General features: G+C 42.0%; 1 protein-coding gene across 6 annotated transcripts; it reads left to right on the top strand.

Annotated features, from left to right (window-relative positions):
* Nucleotides 1-1,120: 1,120 nt before the first annotated feature.
* On the top strand, nucleotides 1,121-20,323 carry lrrfip2 (leucine rich repeat (in FLII) interacting protein 2). Of its 6 annotated transcripts, none has more exons than XM_068567684.1 (27): nucleotides 1,121-1,320; nucleotides 2,448-2,608; nucleotides 7,451-7,537; nucleotides 7,982-8,041; nucleotides 8,706-8,762; nucleotides 8,910-8,948; nucleotides 9,178-9,249; nucleotides 10,018-10,065; nucleotides 10,167-10,235; nucleotides 10,502-10,588; nucleotides 11,022-11,078; nucleotides 11,466-11,519; nucleotides 11,656-11,712; nucleotides 12,255-12,326; nucleotides 12,592-12,705; nucleotides 13,113-13,154; nucleotides 13,475-13,606; nucleotides 13,999-14,070; nucleotides 14,956-15,126; nucleotides 15,272-15,364; nucleotides 15,784-15,876; nucleotides 16,503-16,604; nucleotides 17,820-17,952; nucleotides 18,175-18,345; nucleotides 18,433-18,512; nucleotides 18,647-18,751; nucleotides 19,927-20,323. In XM_068567684.1, exons 2-27 carry the CDS (start codon nucleotides 2,519-2,521, stop codon nucleotides 20,035-20,037), a joined length of 2,268 nt encoding a protein of 755 aa, XP_068423785.1. In that variant the 5' UTR covers nucleotides 1,121-1,320; nucleotides 2,448-2,518; the 3' UTR covers nucleotides 20,038-20,323. The 6 variants fall into 6 exon arrangements, with proteins under 6 accessions (XP_068423785.1, XP_068423786.1, XP_068423788.1 ...); XM_068567685.1 differs by lacking the exon at nucleotides 1,121-1,320 and adding an exon at nucleotides 1,381-1,500; XM_068567687.1 differs by lacking the exons at nucleotides 1,121-1,320; nucleotides 7,982-8,041; nucleotides 8,706-8,762; ... (9 more) ...; nucleotides 12,592-12,705; nucleotides 15,784-15,876 and adding an exon at nucleotides 2,264-2,348.
* The last annotated feature ends 110 nt before the right edge of the window (nucleotides 20,324-20,433 follow it).

The following is a 20,433-nucleotide window of genomic DNA, read 5'->3' as shown; positions in this document are numbered from 1 at the left end:
CATGTTTCAACGCCAACACAGTAAAAAAGCAACATCTTTACACTCAAACTCATGAGGTCAGTCCACATTAGATTACCTGCTTTATTTTGGTGGTTGATCCCAATTCTATTTTTGAGCATATCAATTTACAGAGGCGTAACTACATTCTTTAAATATAGTGTGCCACAAAGAATAATTAATTATCCGCTACTGCCCTCTTGTGGACAAATCGGAATTAGTTTTCGCTATCTTGTGATTTAGTGTCAAATGTATATGGATCTTTTAAAAACAATATAAATTGGTCAGCAATATATATATATATATATATATATATATATATATATATATATATATATAAACTTATAATATATAAGCGTTATGCAATACAACGGGTAATAAAACAATTAATTAACTAGGATAAGTATGCGACTATTAACTATGTTTTTCCTGTGATTGCATGCAATTACGTAAATTATGCAAAACTGATGTGCGCGCTAGCAGAAGTAACACAATATATTATGTGTATAGTCTATTAAGTCTATGATATGTTATTTTTCTATGCCAAGTGAAAATTCAAAAGTAAAGAATGGGCCTAATTTTAAACACAATACAGTATAACATAAGATATAAGGTGAGTTCATAAAAGGCTACGTTATTAACTTAATAGGAGAAAAAAAATGAAAAAATAAAGAAATCTCAAATAGTGAAAAACCCAAATGTCATGTCGTTTTTACAGTTGTTTGGTGGTTTCTTTAGACAGTTTGCAAACTAAATTTCTGCAAAATGTATTGATTAGACTTCAAAGTTATCACAAAAAAAACACAGAAAGTAAAAACAGACAATATTTCTTATAAAAAATAGATGAACAATCAGGAAGAAACAATCAAGGCACAGACAGAAGCAACAAAGTGTGCATTGCAGTCACGTATGTATATAGTAGCAGCAGTTAGCGTCATTACTTGTTTCAACTATTTCCATGGTGTCAGCCCCTTTATATCAAACACTGGAGAGTCGCTTAGCATGTTGTTATACCAGACCTATTCATTACCACTCAGTGGGAACCAGCTCTCTCTCCCAGTCGAGTACAACGCTTGGCATTACGACGCGTCTGAAGGGCCATGAAGGCAGCATCACACCCTAATTTTTCCCCAACATCCGGGACTTTTGGATCCAACCACTGGGCAGTGGAAAGAGCTGGAAAGGCGGACTGATGACAGCTGTCAGTGTGGACAAAAACACTATCAATCTATGAAGAGAAGCCGAATGGCTCTCCCCTGAACCTCCTAGAGAAAGGGACAACACCTTGGCAGTTGTCGCGGGTAATTTGAAGGTGTCGCGAAGGTAAGGTTATGTATTTGGGGTGGGGAGTGTGACGGGAGGAGCAGTGCCAGTCTGCCTCTCAGGAGAGTCGAGCTGAGTCCCACTGGCTATCCAAGCTAGCTACCCAGCTAAACTGGGCAGCTAGCCTGGCTTTGACTCCCGGAGAATAGTCCTCGCTGCCGGGGGTCATTACTGGGAAAAGTACGTGTTTGGATGGTTCTCATTTTTGATAAAACGCTTGCTTCAGTATAAGCGGAGACATAATTAAGAAAGGTAATGCTAGCTAACTCTTTAAGGAGAATTTCGAGAGGACGAAATGCTAGTTAACGCTAGCACTGCTCGTTAGCTTACAGTTGAGCTGGCTAACGTTAGTATAGTTAGCTTGCTAAGGCTCAAAGGGCAGTCCAGTAACTTTTACCCTTCCCTCGTTGAGGAACTCACTACCCCCTTTTCCTAATAACCGTGTTTTAGGAAATATAATGTTGGCTTTTTCCTGTGGTTGGAAAACTGTCTGAGTAAACGTTAATGTTTCAGTAAGTTAGCTGAAGATGGCTGTTTAACGTAGGCTAACAGTAACTTATCATCGTGTTGTATATTGACCATGCCTTATCATTGATATGTTATCCAGGGTCAGTGATGGGGGTCAGACTGTTAGTTTGAGTTATGACCCACGGGATTCCGATCATCAAATGTCTTCAATGAGTGCTCATGTCTCGCTTGGGTCTTCTGACTCAGCTGGGTCCTAAACTAGGCGTTGTTCCCCCCTCCTTGTGTCTACCAGCCAGCTACAGAGCTCTTTTGTCTGTGTGATCTCACTAATATTGTCAAGATGTCCATTAAGTGCACCATCATGTCGATGATGAAGAATTGTAGAATACCAACTACTGTAATGCAAGACTTATCAGTAAACAAACAAAACGATTATTTTCAAATGCATGTACTAATTCCTTCTGGAAACATCATTGGCTGTTGTTTTATTTCAATGTTGTGTTCAAATGCTAAATTATGAGGGTGTATGGGATGTTGCATAAAATCCTACTCAATGAAAAGTAGTTGAAACTGAAGAATGCACATCACATTATTCCCACACTTGGCTTTGTTTACAGACCATTGGAATATTTAGTTTTGTCTCTTTTCCTTCCCTATAGCTGTTGACATACACGTCGGTGTATTTTCTGGCCGTGCACATCATTGGTGGAGCTACAGTTGCAGAGGCAACATGGGGACACAAGGCTCTGGTCGAAAGCGTGCCCCCCTGAAAGACAGATTCTCTGCAGAGGATGAGGCTTTGAGTAGCATTGCTCGGGAGGTAAGTTTGTATAATTACACCATGTTTTTCTTTTTTGGGTCAAAGTGGAATGCATCTAGTCTATATTTTCCATACAGTGCTCTATTCATGCATTGTTTAATCAATGCTAATATGGTTTAATCCAGCTCAAATTGTCTGGATTATCATTATCTAGATGATGGGCTTTTTAAGCATAGGTGGAAGATTGGTTTGTCAGTGTCATATGTTGTTAGTTTGTGCAGCAGCACCATCACGACACCATTCTATTTAAAATACAGAGAGCATGACTATATAGGTGAAACCATTATATGTATTAATGATTATTAGTAGCTGACACTGCACTGTGTCAAAAATAGAGCAACTATTAGCTGAAACCTAAATGTAATGTATTGCAAAGCTTGAAAAGTATTATTGGTCAATGTTCAATATAGTCCATTTTCTATAGTTCATGTTGTATCATTAACTAAACAAAATGGTTTGATCATCCTCTAAATGTTATTCATTTCTATTTTGTGATACGTTTCTCAACAAAAAAAATATAATTGATGAAATTGACTTGAAAATTATTGGCTTTGAAAAAAATAACTAAATCTGGTCAATTTGGGATTAGCAATTTGTGCCAGATTCTTTGTTTGCCAATACTTAACTGCATGTCCAGATAATTAGTAAATAATTCAACTATATTTGTATCCTGCAAACATTAGTAGATCATACTTACTTTTGTGTTCTTCATTAATCCAAACTATTCATTACAACATTTATATATTGAGACAACTAACAAGGCGCAGATGTATAAGCTCCATGGATTTAGCAGATAGAGTAAACCGTTCTAATAATCAATTGAACATTGAATATCGCTGCATTTTATTGTTGTCAGTACTGCTTAGAAAACAGCTCTGGATAGATTTCTTGAACATTGGAAGCAATTTCAGATTCAAATGCAAACTGTTCAATAATGTGTCACGTTTTATGCTTGGCTACTAAATTGTCCATTCAACACCCAGGTGTTTGATTTCAAATGTGGTGGTCAGAGTTGTGTCAGCAAATGGGACTCTGACGCATCTACTTAAATGTGGATATTCAGGTTCTGCTGGTTAATGCGTTTCAGCTCAAGTAAGTGGAGACAGCTGGTTTAGACCACAGAGAGGTTGACTTTACTTGTGGTGTTTTGATTTTGGGGGGAAAAACACAGGCAGAGGAGAGAAGCTGCCTAGCCTGTAGCGACATGCCCTGGGATTATTCCATTTCGTTCCACAGCAAGGCTGCCATTCCTTTGCCGTTTTTCAGAGTGAGGTAGCAACAACATGAAATGGAAAGATCAGTTTTCAGAGTTTTAATGTCTTTTCATGTCAGGTGTAGGGTGTGGAAAAAAAGCCAGTCAATTTTTTGTTTTAGTTTTTACAGGTAAAAAAATCTCTGTTACATTTTCTGTAACACTAGAGAAAATTTTAAGTACATTTTATTGCTGCAGTTTCTCATTCTTGAGCACTAAGCACAGGGCTCCATTTGCTCTCTTTATAGTCATGCAGGCCGGTCATAGAAACATGAGTCACCCGACCCTCCCAGCCAGGTTCTGAATTTTAATCTCTGTGTGGAGCAAAGAAGAGATTAGATCAACTGTGCAGGGAGCTCAAGGGGTCAGTGTCTAACTCGCCACCCTCCCAAACAAATCTTCAAAACACTGCAGCTTCTCTCTTGTGTTGTCTGTGCCTGATTAATAAGAGTTACAGCCTGGCACCAATCACTGCTGAGAATGACTGACTGAATTTGAGCCTACACCTTCCCCGGCTCAGTTATGAGGCTTCTTGCATTTCTGGGCAGTCAGTCCTTTTGAATACCAGCAGCTTGCTTAGAAATGTGACAGTGTCCAAGTGTTTGAATTAGAGGATCATCTCATTCCCGCTGTCCCTCAGATTAGGATCTAAGGGAGCTAATGGTGCTTGAATGAGACAATCATTGACTTTTCTCAGCGTACAAAGGGTGTGTGTGCTTTTGTGGAAGCTATAGTTCATAGTTCATATGATTTGATTTGTAATCAACAAGTTATTATTGCAATGGAAAGTTTTGCACTTTCTGTTTCTATAGACTGCTTAGGCTGCAGAGAACAAAACACAGTGTTTGGCAACTATTAAAGGACTGGCCGTTTGATCCAACTTTATACCCTTTTTATTCAAGCTTTTTAAAATTAGTTGAATTTTATTAGACATTTAAAATGTTGTGTTTTGGACCTATTCAAAGCAAACAATTGTTTTCAAGGGCCAGTCTGATGTCCTTTTTAATGTTGCAAAAGAGATCAACGGTTAGTCATTTACATTAGATACAGCAGCTTAGTGTACCTGGAGTTTTTTAGAGTTAATAAATCCATGTATCTAAAGAAAATCTAACAGCTTTTTCAGAGCGGTTTTAAACTTGGCTTTTACATACTGTATATCTTGGCTTTTTGAGAATTATGACGGAAATTGTTGAGTTCATTAAGCAGTGTATTTGATGTTAAAACTACCAAGGATTATTGCTCGATAGAATTCTGTATTATATTAGATTGTTAAAGCATTCTGTTTACATATTAGCACCTTTCTTTTAATATACCTATTGCATGCTTCTTTGCTTAAATTTGACTATTGAGATCAGAAACCATACCGCACTTAATTTCATTTTGTAGCAGTCAACCAACAATCCCAAACTCCAACATAATCATTTAAAATCAAATTTGCAGTGATATAAAAGCAGAGAATCCCCACGTTTCATCGGTGCTACCCTAACTGGGACATTAGCTCAGTATACACAAGTCATTGTTGGGAGCGCTCCAGATGAGCTCATAGGCAATCGCTAGACTCTTATTGCCCAAATTGCTGTAGGTGTGTTTGATGGTGAACTTCTGCTGATCCGGTTACCCTTCCAGCCTCATGATATTGCCGTCAGAGCGCTGGGGCCGGATGGCCAAGCTATAGATAGGACAGAGACAGAGAGCTCAGCTGTGCTGCTGTGCATAGCAGGTCACACTGTCAGACAGCTCAACAGGTGCAGAGCACAGGGCCAGCCGTGTCGCTTGCTTTCTCATTTGCGCTCTCCATACCCTCACAAAAGTATACTTCCTTTTCCACCAATGTGTGGCCATCGGTTGGATTCCAAAATCGCACAGAGTGGCCGTCGAAATTATCCCACATTGCATGAACACTTACAAAATGGCGTTTAACCGGAGGTGCTCTTGGGTTTTGGTTTAGTTTTAATGCAACAAAATTGTACATATGCACACAAATGTTATTAATTCGTTCACCTTTATTACCGATGATAGAATTCAAAATGTGTATTGGCTACTAAATGGGTATTGTACCTCACTCATCACACCAACTTAGCTCAAACTTTAATTCTGGGTCATGGTTTTCACTCATTGCCGATCTTGAGAAGTTAAATTCAGGTAGCTTATCACTAAAACTATGATTTGTCCAACTGGATACAGATCACTTCCCCCTACTATTGAAATCTACACAGTCTTCAACCACAAGTGTCCTTTTGCTTTAAAATGTTTTTAGCAAGAACTGGGTTTGACAATTTCCTTTTACACAACACTGTGAATTTGGGCGGTTGTTCATCATGAAAACGGTGTTTGTTTACTTCAGGCTAGTATTGAAACAGGAATAGCTGATGCCCACAGGCTTTCTGTTCTGGCTCTGCAGATAAGACATTGCTGGAATGCTGACAGTGTTTGTCTGCTGTGAGATACTGTACACACCACATGCTGTATTTATGGACTGTCTTTTAGTAACAGATATAGGGCTGTGCCCCATAAGCAAGTGTGTCATTCTTTGTTGGTGGCATGTTCAGTTTCAGAGCATGTTCAGAATGTAATTAGTATTATGGACGTGATGGAAAGATAGTCTACATTGTCAGCTCTGTGACTCTTCAGAGCTATAGAGGAGGGTTGCCTAAATTAGATCCTTCTGCTGAGCTCCTGTTCATATTCTGACGTAGTTGGAGCAAAATTATGTGATTACTCTTCTCACTTTCCCCCAGGAAGAGTTTGTCTAGCTCAGTTTAGCTTTGAGTCTGACTTGTTTGTGCTTCAGGTTCAGCTCGTTCTGAAATTGCCTGCATGTTTATCGACCGTGCAGAACCACACTGTTGTGACTCACTTTGTTTTTGCTTGATCCTCTACTTCTGTCAGTTTGTTTGTGCACTATTGGCATCTCCCTCATGAGGTTTGTGACTCAGCCCTCCTGAAACTGATGGTTAACACATGTTGGTGATGAGGCGTCCCAAGCACTCTCAGGACTGCAGAGCTGTGGTTCATGGACAAAACTGGTCAGCTAAGGGCACACCGTACAGTGTGAACTCTGTTGAGCATTTATGCTGGACGGTGTCCATATTATATCCTGACCAATAGTAGACTTAGTATATTTTTGTCAATATTTGAGAAAGTAAAAAACAGCCAATATTTTTATATGGTTTTTACATTAAGGATAAGCAAACATTAAGGAACCCCATACATGTGTTTATTAAAGACTAGCACTGAGTGTAACATTTTACTGTGGAGAGAATATAGTGCTCTCTGGTGGGTGAACTGTCACTTCGTAACTGCTTCTGAATTACCTTAAATAAATCGTCGGCATTTCTATACTGCAGTTTCTTGTTACTTATCGGCCAAAACACACAGAGATACCTGTACAATTGTGTACATCTTCCGCTGTCTCTTTTCTCTTACAGGAAACTCATTCCAATATGTTATTGTTTTTTGATTGAAGCTGTTCCCTTCATTGTGTTTTTGTTTTTTTTTCCAATTGCACTCATTGGGTGTGACTTCAGAGAAAGGCACCTTTTTGAGTTTGCAGTAATGGCTAACAAGTGTGTTCATGTTGTGTTTTACAGGCAGAGGCGAGGCTTGCAGCAAAGAGGGCGGCTCGGGCGGAGGCCAGGGATATTCGAATGAGGGAACTTGAGCGGCAGCAGAAAGAGGTATAAAACACAAAGTGGATCTGATTGGACATGATGCACTATCAACCCATCAATCGAGCTGTTGTAATGCACCATAACTGCTATTCTTAGCTCGGATCAACTGTAGACTGAAGATGGAAGTTGGCTTTATTTTCTCCTCTATTTATTTTGTTATTTGCTGTTTTAACATGGACAGTTAACTGACTTTGTTTTGGCAAGCTACACATCTGCCTTCATAGTGCAGAAGAGCTGCTTGGCCTTACTCCTCGAAAGACATTTTTAGATTAATCTAACTGTTCATAAACATTTACCCACAGAAAGAAAAAATGAAAGTGCTGCAGGAAACCAAAAGTTCTATTCCTGAAGTGAATGTCACCCAGTTTTTTTTTTCCGTTTCAGCAGTTTTAAGTGAAGTATGATTGTATGTTTTTGTTTTTTTTTCCTGGCACTTCTCCCCCTGCCCAGCGTTCTTACGTCTCATCCAGCAGTAGCAACAGAAAATGGGGTCAGATCCACCAGTGGATGGTAGGCGAGCAGTAGAGGGTTGCAGCTTCTCACCACTAACACAGCTTGTTGTGTGGGATTGAGCTCCAGTCGAGCCTGACCATTTAGCTACACTTGACTCCCAGACTACACTGTACATCACTGTAGAAGTATGCCTCAGCAGTGTATTTGCTTTTGGAGACACTGTAATCTGTGGCTATGTGTTTTCATAGAGCCAGCATTGGCCTTTGACTTTATTTAGGATGGGTGAGTCTGCAAGCAAGTAGGAGGTTTGGACATTAAGTTTTTCTCCTCCAACCTCCAGCTGCTTAAGAAAGGATGGATGGTGTTGGTTGTTGATAAACAACTTTTGCATGGAGTGGAACTCTGTGTGCTGTTGTTTTGATGCAAGAAAGAGAAGAGTTTTTCATTGGGTGCAATTATGTTGCTTTAAAAAAAAACAGACATGTGCAATATTCACTGCTATTGTATATCACTAATCTTGCTGCTGCCATGCTTGAAGATGAGAACATTTGCAAATGTTTATCACATCCATTTGGTTATAAACATGATCACTACAGTTGTTTTGCATGTTTTGGTCTTTGCTTAGCAACTGTTGAGCGTTGCAGTGACTTCGCTCACCTCTGTGATTGAGCCTCTCTACTTTCACTCTGTAATCGTTCCCAACTTTCCTTCCTTACTCCAGGCTGACTCAGAAAAAGCCAGAGGCTCTAGTAGTAGTATAAGCAGCCGTCATCGCCGGGTCTGTATCTCCCCCACACACTCTTCCTCTTTGTCTGCCTGTATTTTTTCCTTTCTTTATCTCCTTTAATCCTGCAGTTAATGTCTCATCACCCATGTTCCTCTCTGTCTGCTTTTCTGCTGTGACTCAATTTTTCCACATCCACAGGGGCTGGATGATGATGTCATGTCAGTCCGCAGCTACAGGGTGCGTAATACATAATAAATCCCTTGCAGTTTTTTATTAAGACTGTGCTCTCACAGGGTCACACAGATGTGTGAAGAGCCATTGTTCTTGTTCGGGAAGAATTTATTTAACTAATACATTTGGGTGCGATACTTTTATTTGGAAGTGTTAATTTGTGTCATGGCATAAAATGGTTGGCAAAGTGAAGCTTTCTCCTGATGTGTGCTTTTGTTTCTTTTTTATTTTGAAGTCAACTGCATCATCAGCATCACGTGACTTGGGGTCTAAGAGTCGATCCAATTCCCATAGAAAGGATGTGTTGGTGCGTTGTGAGTGCAGAATGTGTATGTGTGGACTTTGGCAACTAATTGAACACCTGGATTCTCAGCATGGAGTTCATGTCAGACTAACTTTATTGTGCAAAGCAGAATTTACTCCGATTCCAAGGGAAGCAACCAGATGTTTTCAGATTTCCACTTTCCTTGACGTTTCCACTTTCCTTTAGTCGGTCTCATCTACTTCTGCTACAGTTATACCCTTTACTTCTCAAAGAGTCACATATGACAGATTAGGTTATACCTGGAAAGAGACATGTCATAGAGACTTTATTTTCTACAATGAATTCCTCTCTGAATCATATTTGAATACTTTGCTGTGCGACTCTAACGGGCTGAAACAAACATTTTTAAAGTGCTGGAAATGTGTCCCTTGAAAAGACGTTCAGTGCTGTTACCACCAAGAATCATCAAACACAGACACTGAAAGCTGTTTCCAACAGGATTACATAGGTAGCATCTGCATTTACACCTGTTGATGAAACAAATTCACAGCTGACTGCATTTTCAACATAATATTGACAACATCACACATCTGTCTTTAAAAGGCAGAGCGCCACTTACAAATGTGTTTGGTTCCTTCACTGTGGCCTTGACTGGTCTTATGAAAATGCATGGTTTGCTTGATTTGCAGACGTGTTGGATTACTTGTCGCCTGTTGATCAACTAAGATATTGTTTGTGAGTGCTGCTCGTGCGCGCCTAACAGCATCTCAGATGTTTAATCATCATAATTGTGACTCCTGTCCTCTATAGTCTGACGGCCTCTCCTCTAGCTCTGCCCTCAAGACTTCTCGCTCCACTGTACGTATCTATGTGATGATCAGCTGTTTATCACTGCTTCAACGCTTTTCTTCTCGTCCTTTTGTCTCATTTTTTATTTTTTTTTGTTCTGGGTTGAACAGAGTTCTGTGTACAATGACCTGCATGGCCTTAGAAGGTCCTCATCCAGCGCCTCAAAGAAAGACCTGCTGGTCAGTGTACTCCTTCAGTGTTTGTGTCTCTTCTGCAGCCTTAAGCATGGAGGCGCTGTAGACTAATGATGGTGGCTTGCAGTGCTGATTTACTGCTGATCGTCTTTACTCCCGAAAAAATTGACTAGTCATTGCCTTGTGAAGCATCACGCAGATGTTGGTCGAGCCGTGTTGAATGTGTCTGAATAAGATGGTAGTCTGACCTGTGAGGATACAATTGGTTTTGTTGTTTGTTTTGAGGTCAGTTTTTGTTACTACCCCTCCAGACTGGACTATATCACGATCAAAGGAACTACAGCAGCCTAACGAAGACCAAACCAACGCCTCCTCCCACTTCCACCTATCACCCTCGGGTCGGTCCACCTGACAGTGCTGTTCAACTTTTAATACACAAGCTGATTGGGACACTCTGTGAAACCAGAGCCAGTTAAATCTTATATCTGCATGTTTGTGTCATAAAGCATAAAAGCAAATCAGGGTTTTGAAGTTGCCATAGTTTACAACTGTAAAACAATTTTTGTGATTTATTTATTTATTTTTAATTCATGTAGATCACTTTCTGATTGACAAAGGCGGTCCTCCACCAGTGTTAACCAGTGTTTCATCAGGGACAGTGTCACATGACCTTCCTGCTCCTCCACACTTTCCCCCTTAATAGTCACAGTCAGCAAAACATTCATCCTGTTTCCCCTTTTGCAGCTCATTAGTCCCTCTCTCCACCTCACATTGCAAGTACAGCTTTCCTCTGTCCTCTAAACTGACCTTTCCCGGGCTCCTCCCCGACAGGCCACCACTTCCTCGTCCTCTACTGTTGGCACAGGGCTGCCTCGCAGCTACAGCATGGTCAGTTTCTGTCCAACATCTCTCTGCATGCCTCATGTTACTTTCAGAAGTAAACATTCCCCCTCTCCTGGCCACATACATCTGATAGGATGCCCAGGGTGACTGGGTTTGCTTATATATAGCTCCTGGACACTGAGCACTTGGCGGCGGCCAGAGATTGGTGCTTCAGTGAGATAAGGGAGACGTTTGTGCGAAGCTAGGGCTTTTGTTTTAAAATACTGAAACAAATGGCCGGCTTCTAGTTTGAAATGCATAGTGTTTCGATTCATTGCGTAGCCCAGAGAAAGTCTGTCTACCTACTTTAGCTAGCGCGTCAAAGATTCAAGCTTCATGCACCCCTATTTGCGTTTTTCTGAGCCCTGCATTGTCTCCCACATGTGCCCTCAGGCCGCTATTTGCGACGACACCGGTCTTTGTGGCTCGGGGTACAGTTCAAGACCTGTAAGTCTTCTGAATGTTTATCAAGCAGCGTTAAATGTCACCACCACCACCACAGCAGATAACTGTTGTGCATGCAGCCTCACGCCTGTCTCTACGTTGACCCCTGTCGTTCTCCTCATCCTCCTCCGATCCACAGCCCTCTGTACAGAGCTGGTACTCCTCTGGAGCCAGCTCCACCCGCAGCAGCCCTGTGGTGAGCACCCTAAACCAGCGCCAGCCCGCATGATGTTGGATAACACTACACACAGATGTCCGCTATTAACAAGCTTCCCCTCGCACTCCCTCCCGACAACAGACCCCCCTCCTCCGAGGTCCAGTGCTGATCACCCATACCAGACTGGCACAGCTTGCTTTAGGGAACAGCATTATTGATTGACATTCAAGTGTGTGTATTAAGGGTTTCTGCTGCAGTGCTGTTGCAGGCTAAGATGTTGTAGCAATATTGTCTTCTCTAACTTCGCTCCAGTTGGGAGTTTGACTACATTTGCATAATTGCATGAGCTACTATCATGTTTCGTATGAGAGTCTTTGGTGTACAGATATCCAATAATCTGTTTCATATGGAGGCTGCTACTGGACGTCTATGGATGGCAGTTTAGTTTGAGTGTGTGTCGTAGAAAACCTCGGGAATGTATCCATCCAACACTACTTTCACTCCTCATCGTGTGTGTGTGTGTGTGTGTGTGTGTGTGTGTGTGTGTGTGTGTGTGCGTGTGCGTGTGCGTGTGTTCTCAGTCTTCCTCTGATGATGACACTGTCAGCAGCGTGTCCCAGGACCGCTTCAGCAGAGGCCGCAGGGACAGTGTGGTGAGCTGTAGGGACTGGGCTGTTCAAAGTCTAGGCTGATGTTGTTCTATTTTATGACAGTATAATCAAAGATTCGCAAAAGTTTTTTTGTATTCTATTGAACTGTATAAGAGCAATGCAATTTAAACACCTTAACCTTGAACAGTGTTCTCTTCTGACTGTATATTTTGTTTCATTCTGTTCCTTTCCTCACTGATGGTCTCTATCCTTTGGCCCTCTGTTATTCTTTATTCCTCTGTTCTCTTTCCCTGCGTGTTGCAAGCAGTCGTCTGACTTCTCTGACATTAGTGAGTCGGCTGCTGATTATTTCAGCCGCACCAACCGGAGAGGAAGCATTGTGTCTGACCTTGATGATTTGAGCATTCCTGATTTGGACGCTGTAAGTGGCTACGTTCACAACAGTTGGCTGGGAAGTGCAGTGATGCAATGATGCATGGTCAAAAGTAACATTTGGTTTTCAAAACTCATCCCACGGTGGTTTTTCAATTTGCTTTTTATTGACTATAATAAGTTCAACTGAAGTGGATGTGACTGCAGTGTGCAGCAGCATGAAAGGGAAATCTTCTTTAACAGAGTGGTGTGATTCACTCGGTGGTTCATTTGCTTGTTTGGTCGTCTACTCTTTATGATCTGTGAACATGCAGAACTTATCCGAAACTCCTATTAACTCCCGGACTAACTCTTCAATTTACAGATGAAGAAAAGACTCGAAGCATGACATCACAGGATGTGTGTTCTCAAAATAGTGATGGTCTGTTTTTACAATATTTCTTCTCTTTCTTTCAGCTGGATGAAAAATGTGACAAGCAGTATACAGATTTTAGTCGGGTGAGTGTATCATTATTTTGCTTTTTACTTATTCTTCACTGATCCCCAAGTAGACATTGCAGTAGTCAGTCAGTTTAATCTCACACTGAACAATAAGTTGATTTATTTGCCATAATAGGCGTCAACCATTTAACCACAACTCACCACCAAAAAGGCTTTTACACTCGCAGCCTTGTGACTTTACCTCCTCTTTAGCTGCCTTGGGCACATTTGAATTGCACAGAATCGCTGAAGGGCCCGTAACATCAGGGGACTGTGTTGAAGGGAGTTGTGCCGCACTGTTTTTCTAACTGGAGTTTTGTACTACTTTGTGTTCTCAGCCGTCTTCCCGATGTGCCACCCCCGGCCTCTCGGCAGCCACGTTAGCATCACTGGGAGGCACCTCGTCGCGGCGGGGCAGCGCAGACGCGGGTAGTGTCTATGACCCCGACACCAGTCTGAGTGAACTTAGGGTAAGGTGCACAAAAAACACATGATCACACTGCTATACTTGTGACTGCATAAACTGATGAAAACATGTTTGCGTATTAACTCAATTGTGCTTATTCTTGTACCAGATGTCCGTCATCACGTTATCATAGAGTTTATTGCTAATCCACATGTCTTCTGCATTAAAAACCTTTCACAGCATTTGTTGTACCCTCTGTCTGTTTTAACCGTTTTTCTTCATGGATGTGACATGTGTCCTGTAAAGCTGTTTCTTTTCAGCTTGGGTGCCTTGGTTGGGTGTATGCTAGATTGTTTTTGAGACGGCAGCACGGGTGCTTTGTTATCTCTCCTTAAAACTCGCCACCCTCTCTGATGCCCCAGTTCACCCAAACCATTCCTTTCATCTGCTCTACAGGATATCTATGAACTAAAGGACCAGATTCAGGATGTAGAAGGGCGGTACATGCAAGGGCTTAAAGAGCTGAAGGTAGAGGGGCTTGAGCTCACAGCATGCCTTCTCTTGTTCTCTGGGAGCAGTATAGCGTCAATAACACCACCCACCCTGCCTCCCCACTCTTACCTCTCTGTAGCGCCTAACTCCACAGTCGTGTCTTTGCATGCTCCCAGTGTGAATTGCGTACGGTCGTTCTTTTGCATGATCTTCCCTCACTTTCTGTTTTAATGCAACTTGCTGGTTGTGGCCTGGAATAAAGACAAATCCCACAGTGCAACTCGATTCCAAGTTTTTAAAAAGAAGAGTTAAACATGCTCCACCTGCTGACAGATAACAGTAATGCTTTCAATTCTGAGGCTCTCCTATCACTCACAGTGTATGATGGCCCACTGGCTGACTTCTGCAGTCACTTTCAGTTTCTTCTCGCTCTCTTACAAAGAAAATTGTTTAATTGATGAGAGTAGTTTACTAACAAACCTGACTCCCCTTATTGTTCTTGGTAGAGTGTGAAACTGCTGACGCACTTCAGTGAGATTACTTTCCACCATCTTGTTTCCTGGTTGTTCACTTGTAGTTCTCTCTTTCAGATTCCCCTTTCACACCATTGCATTGTTTCACTCCTGAAAGTGATTCAGTGTATTTTAACTATTACTTGAACAATGGCACCACTTGCACCAAACATATTAATCACGAATGACTTGTTTTAACATTCCTTAAAAGGTGGTACAGAATAATGCTGTTACTTAATCTTAGATATATAACAAAAGAAAGGACATGTGTACTGGGTAGTATGTTTGGCCATTATGTGTTGAAAGGAATTCCCTTTTATGCCAGAGAGCCCAACTGGTGCATGTACATCTGTGAGCTGTGCTTTACACCAATTTTCTCTGTTTATTAACATGCTACCACCCTTATCAGGAGTCACTTGCAGAGGTGGAGGAGAAGTATAAGAAAGCCATGGTATCGAATGCACAGCTGGACAACGACAAAGGCAACCTCATCTATCAAGTTGATACACTAAAGGACGTCATAGAGGAGATGGAGGAGCAAATGTCTGAGATGAAGAGAGAGCTGGAAGATAAGACAAAGGTGCAATTGGCCGTTGTTCAAGAGAAGTTTTGAAGCTCATTTTAGTATTAAACCACTTGTCAGAAATCAATTTTATGCAGGTAAAAAGAAAATTAACTATTTATATGGTGTTGTTGTGGCTGAAATATTCTGTTTATGCTTTCAGGAACTAGAAAGACAAAAACACACGTGTACAGTCTTGCAGCATAAACAAGAAGAACTGAAAGAGGGAATTCGCCAAAGAGATGAGCTTATAGAGGTGAGGCTGCCCTCGCATTAGAAGTTTCTGCCAGCGTGAGCTTAGCAGACTGCTATTCTGTCAACACATTGAAAGGTGTTAGTGCCTCTGTGCAGGCTGCAGGAGACTTTGTTCTGCAGGAACTTGATAGGGATTGATTGGCACTTGCCTGCCTCTAGGTCCTCTGTGTCCCTTCAGACGTTTAGCTCCATTTCATTGTCCTTTCTTGCTCTGGACACTATCATTCCTTTCTTTCTCTGCATAATCTCCTCAAATCGGTCCCTTCTTGCTGTGGTTCACCTGTGCCTATCTCTCATGTTTGTATCCGTATGTGTTTATGTGCATTTTCAATTCTTTTGTCTTTGTTCCATTCAATTTTTCCTATTCTGTTCTTCTCCCGTACTGTGTCATCTTGTTACTGCTCCCAAACGCCGCTCCAGGAGAGCCAGCGAATGCAGACTAAATTAGATGGCCTCACCAGAGAGGTGTTTGACCTGCAGGAAACGATAAACTGGAAGGACAAAAAGATTGGGGTAGGAGGTCCCACAGGGGTGCTCCGACAGAACATGGGAGGCAATAGATGGTTGTGCTTTAGACATAGTGTCCGTCCACCTCTTTTGCCTTTCATGCTGTCCCTGCATGTTGGAGCCCCTTCAAGCATTGGCACATACCTGGACACATTCACAGTTTGGAATTGTGCATGTCAAAATAACAGGGTTTTCGGTTTCGATCCCGTAACCTCCGCTGACAATGCAAGTGCACCGGCACTCTGTTAAGGTCTGCAGTGGGCAGCCTGCGAATAGGTGTGAAATATGAACTTAAAAATGAATAACTATTCTAGCATGACGTGCATGTTTCACCTGTGAATCGGTTAATTTGTTAGGTCATGAAGTCAGACTCCTAGTGATGAGAGCATCATACTTATTTCTAGTTTTCACAAAGTCAAAAAGATCTACCTCCTCACAGATTCTGTATCTTCAGTCCCTGCGATCTTAATCTCCTCATCTGTGTGTGTCATTTGTTTCAATGTCCTCCTTGTTGGCTTGTGCATGGGAGACGTCTTGCTGTAGCATGTGGTGTTGCATGTCTGTCCACAGTGGATCAAACTTCTCCTCTGCCTCTTCTCCACTCTCTTGTCTTTTCTCGTCTGTGTGGCCAGGCCCTAGAGAGACAGAAAGAGTACTTTGATTGCATTAGGAGTGAGAGAGACGAGCTCAGAGATGAGCTTGCTGACATCAAGGGGAAGGCCAAAGCTGGAGAGGTAGGTCTTCTTCACGTCCCAGCAGAAAATACAAGACTAGAGGAATGAGTTGCTGGCCAGAATTATTTTTTTTATACTTTTCTTTTTGGCCCGAACTATGCCAGTAAACGCTAGCAGACCAGCTATTGTGTTACACTTTTTGCTTAAAATCCTTTGTTATTTGTTGGTTTTTGCCTTTTACTTTCTTTGCAACTTATTCACTACCTGCTGGTTTTCCATAACTCATTTGGTACATGTACATGACCATGACTACAGTGCACCATATCAAATTACTGTTGGATTTCTTATTTATAATGCATGTAATGTCACTTCACATTGATTGCATTACATTCATACACTGGCAAATTCACATGGTAAAAATGTCAAGGAGATGATTTGCAAATTCTGAGAGATTTTCTCAAAATCCATACACAGCGTTACAATAGGTATAAAGGTATTTAGTTAATGCAAATGTAGGCCTCCAGTGTTACGCTTCATACTTCATATGTCTGTCATGGACCCTAATCTTTGGCTACAGGAGTCCTGTGTCATCATCCTCTCTGTTGCTGGTGTAAAGACACTCACTGCTGTGCAGATCAACACCGTCTGGTAGAGACGGTGTTGATTCAACTCATTTTAAGAAACATAGCTGATTACGTTTAACTCTTACTTACAATGAGCGATAGTTTTTATCTCGTTCATAACGATACGCTATCGGCATAAGAAGCACTGTATCACGGTACAAAGCGGTCTGGCTGTGGGTTAAGAAGGGAAGAGGGAGTTTACTGTGAGCAGGCGGGTTGAAGAAGTCACAATTCTGCAATGGCTGATGTGGACAGCACAAGTTCATCCTCACTGGGAGATGTTTGAGTATTTGACTTGGCTTGAGTAAAATATAACCTCACGTCTGGTTCAATCTCTCTGCTGTGCAATAACAACAATTAGATTTTCTTGCTTATCAGCAGATAAAATATCAGCCACAGATCCTGCACATCCCTACATTTGAACATGCACAGACAACCTGTTCAGCTTGTCGAACAGATCATTCATTGTCTACCATGGCCTTTTCAAGATTTCAGTGTACCCTCTACTCATAGCAGCCAACTGTTGGTTTGTGTGTTCACTTATACGTGGTGAGGGCTGTGGTGTGTGTATATTGAAAAAAAAAAGTGATATCAGTGCATACCCTATAGTTTTTTGACAACATAGTGAGTAAGGTGTGTTCTCTCACCACAGAAACATGGGCTGGTCATCATCCCAGACGGCACTCCGAATGGAGACGTCAACCATGAGCCTCTGACCTCAGGAATCACTGTGGTCTCCCAGGAGGCCGCCCAGGTGCTAGAGTCAGCAGGAGAGGGCCCGCTGGGTGAGTCGGGGATAAGGCTTCGGTTCACATGAATGTTTCTCATGAGGGCTAAAGACAGTTTTCCGATGGGGTGTTTATTTACAAGCACCAAAGCTTGTCATGAGGAAAATAACTCGTTTACATTTCAGTGCATTTTAGCAGGCCGACCTGTTTCACAAATTCAGCCTCCGCCATGTTCCAGTAAATTGCATCCGCCTAATGCATTTTCCATCTGTCTTGTAGATGTCAGGCTACGAAAGTTGGCAGAGGAGAAAGATGAACTGCTGGCTCAGATCAGGAAGCTAAAAAATCAGCTGGAGGAGGAGAGACAGAAACACACAAAGATGGACAGTGCATACACAGACGGGGAGAGGATGGAAAACGGTACAGACCTACACATTATTGAGATGCAGAGTAAGTGGGCTCTTAATTCTGTATCTGATCACAGATGGTTTGAATGCTTGTATTTTCAAACTTACTGGTTTCTGTTTTTCTTTGTAGGAGATGCCAACAGACAGATTAGTGAATACAAATTCAAGCTTTCGAAGGCAGAGCAGGAAATGGGTACAATGGAACAAAATGTAAGTTAAAAGGAAATGCCTTGTCAAGCTCGTAATAGTAAATTATAGAAATATAATACACAATTATAATAGGATTATCTATGTTTCAGAGCTCCAAAGTCACCAAATTGTACTCTTTTGTTTCCACTTTCCAGATTAACAGACTTGAAGGGCAAGTGAGCAGGTACAAGTCATCAGCAGACAACTCGGAGAAAATAGAAGACGAACTTAAAGCAGAAAAACGGAAACTTCAAAGAGAGGTAAAGACCGACTTAATAGCTCTTTATAATTTGAAACTCGATTGACAGATGTTTTTTTGTGCCCGTTCTCAGGTGGTTCTTTGTAACAAACCTGGCAAGTCAGGTTTACTAATCTTACCCTTGGTTCCAAATTAGTATGAACGTCTGCCACTGTGTCGGTACATCTCTGAGAAAACAACTATGTGACAGTGTTGGGGACACACAGACCCTCCAGCCCTCCTCTGCACTATTGATGACTTATTGACTATTGATGTGTTCCTATACAGGAGAATTGTTAATTATGGGTGAACTTGTCTGATTATTTCAAAGATGTGAAATGTAGCTCCACATCTTCCATTCGGGACGTGCAGTAAATAAAACAGCACACACCGCTGTTAGTCATCCTTGACCTTCCTCAACGAGGACAGACTAGAGTTACACTATCTTGACCGTCTTTCTAGCTCACACAGGCTCCGCCCCTTTACTGGACTCTATAAGTACAGAGGGTGGAGCCTGCTGATTGCACGCCCTGCCATCACACAACATTGAGCCAGCCACTTCGACCCTCCTGACTGGCTCGACGTTAGTTGCTGCAGCCCACCTACTTCCTTATAACCTGGGCTACCACAGCGTAATCTAGGCTACCACAGCGTAGAAGTAGGCGGTACCAGCTAGCAACTACGGCTGTGGGTTTCCATGGGTTTCAGACTCACCGGACATATCGCAGAAGAGCACAACATTGAAGTGGCAGAAGTGATCCCACCGATGAGCCTTAGGCCGCGCTCGGCAGACCGGGCAAGCTGGTGGCTGCTCAACACCGCTCTTCGCGTGGTCTCCGCTCAGGCCCCCGAAGCAGCATGAATATCCATTGTGGCCATAAAGGCTCACATGGCGAGCGCATACCAGGTTCTTGAAGCGGTAGTCAGCGGGCAACATCCGCCTTTCGTTGAAGAGGGTGGATAAAAAAAGATGTGCTGCCTTTTTAAATTTTGAAGGGTCGGCACAAATGTTGAGAGGTGTGTGTTGATTGTCCAGATTATGGGTATTACCCAAAGTGTCCTCAAGAGGGCAGGGACTGAGTTTGAACAAGGGCTCCTCCATCGAAATTAAGACCTCAAGCTCATTGGGTCTTTTCAGGCTAAATGAAGGTTGAATACAAATGAAAATAAAAACTTCTCCTCTCTGTTCCTCCACAGCTTCGCACAGCTTTAGATAAGACCGAGGAGATGGAGATGACCAACAACCATCTAGTAAAGCGCCTTGAGAAGATGAAGGCCAACAGGAACGCCCTTCTGTCACAGCAGTGAGGCAAGGCAGCGTCACCACAGAAGCCCTTAAACTCGCACCTCAGACCTCTGACTGCCATATTGCGTCTGGAGCACATTTCCATTTCTAGCTGTAACACTTTAAGAATTGTAGCTAACCAAAAACACTTTAAAGAAAAACTGTAGCACAGGCAACAAACTGAACTGTGTCTTCTTTTTTTTCTTTTTTTACCGGAAGCGGTGGTTTTGTCTGGTAGTGTTTTTGGAGGGATGACTCAGAAATGTAACTAATAAAACTATAAAGTTGCTGGGAGATGCATCTGAGGAATTTTCTCGAGTCGCTACTCAATTTTTCAGAGCTTTGTATCCATGAGATGTTATCTCTCTCTGGCTGGGTGCTTGGCTGTACTTTGTTTTGTTTTTTAATAAGTTGCATGA

The sequence above is a fragment of the Clinocottus analis genome, unplaced genomic scaffold, assembly GCF_023055335.1.
Source record: "Clinocottus analis isolate CAN_PGR_092001 unplaced genomic scaffold, fCliAna1.0.p SCAF_8, whole genome shotgun sequence".
Lineage (NCBI taxonomy): Eukaryota > Metazoa > Chordata > Actinopteri > Perciformes > Cottidae > Clinocottus > Clinocottus analis.
The sequence above is the reverse complement of the archived record's forward strand: the minus strand, read 5'-3'. Positions and strand labels throughout refer to the sequence as shown.

Bases quoted from the DNA above. Each gene is read 5' to 3' on its own strand.
- lrrfip2 (XM_068567684.1), top strand. From the start codon at position 2,519: ATGGGGACACAAGGCTCTGGTCGAAAGCGTGCCCCCCTGAAAGACAGA. The intron at 11,520-11,655 runs GTAAGTCTTCTG...TCCGATCCACAG, and splicing joins CGGGGTACAGTTCAAGACCT to CCCTCTGTACAGAGCTGGTA. The intron at 15,127-15,271 runs GTGCAATTGGCC...TTATGCTTTCAG, and splicing joins AGCTGGAAGATAAGACAAAG to GAACTAGAAAGACAAAAACA.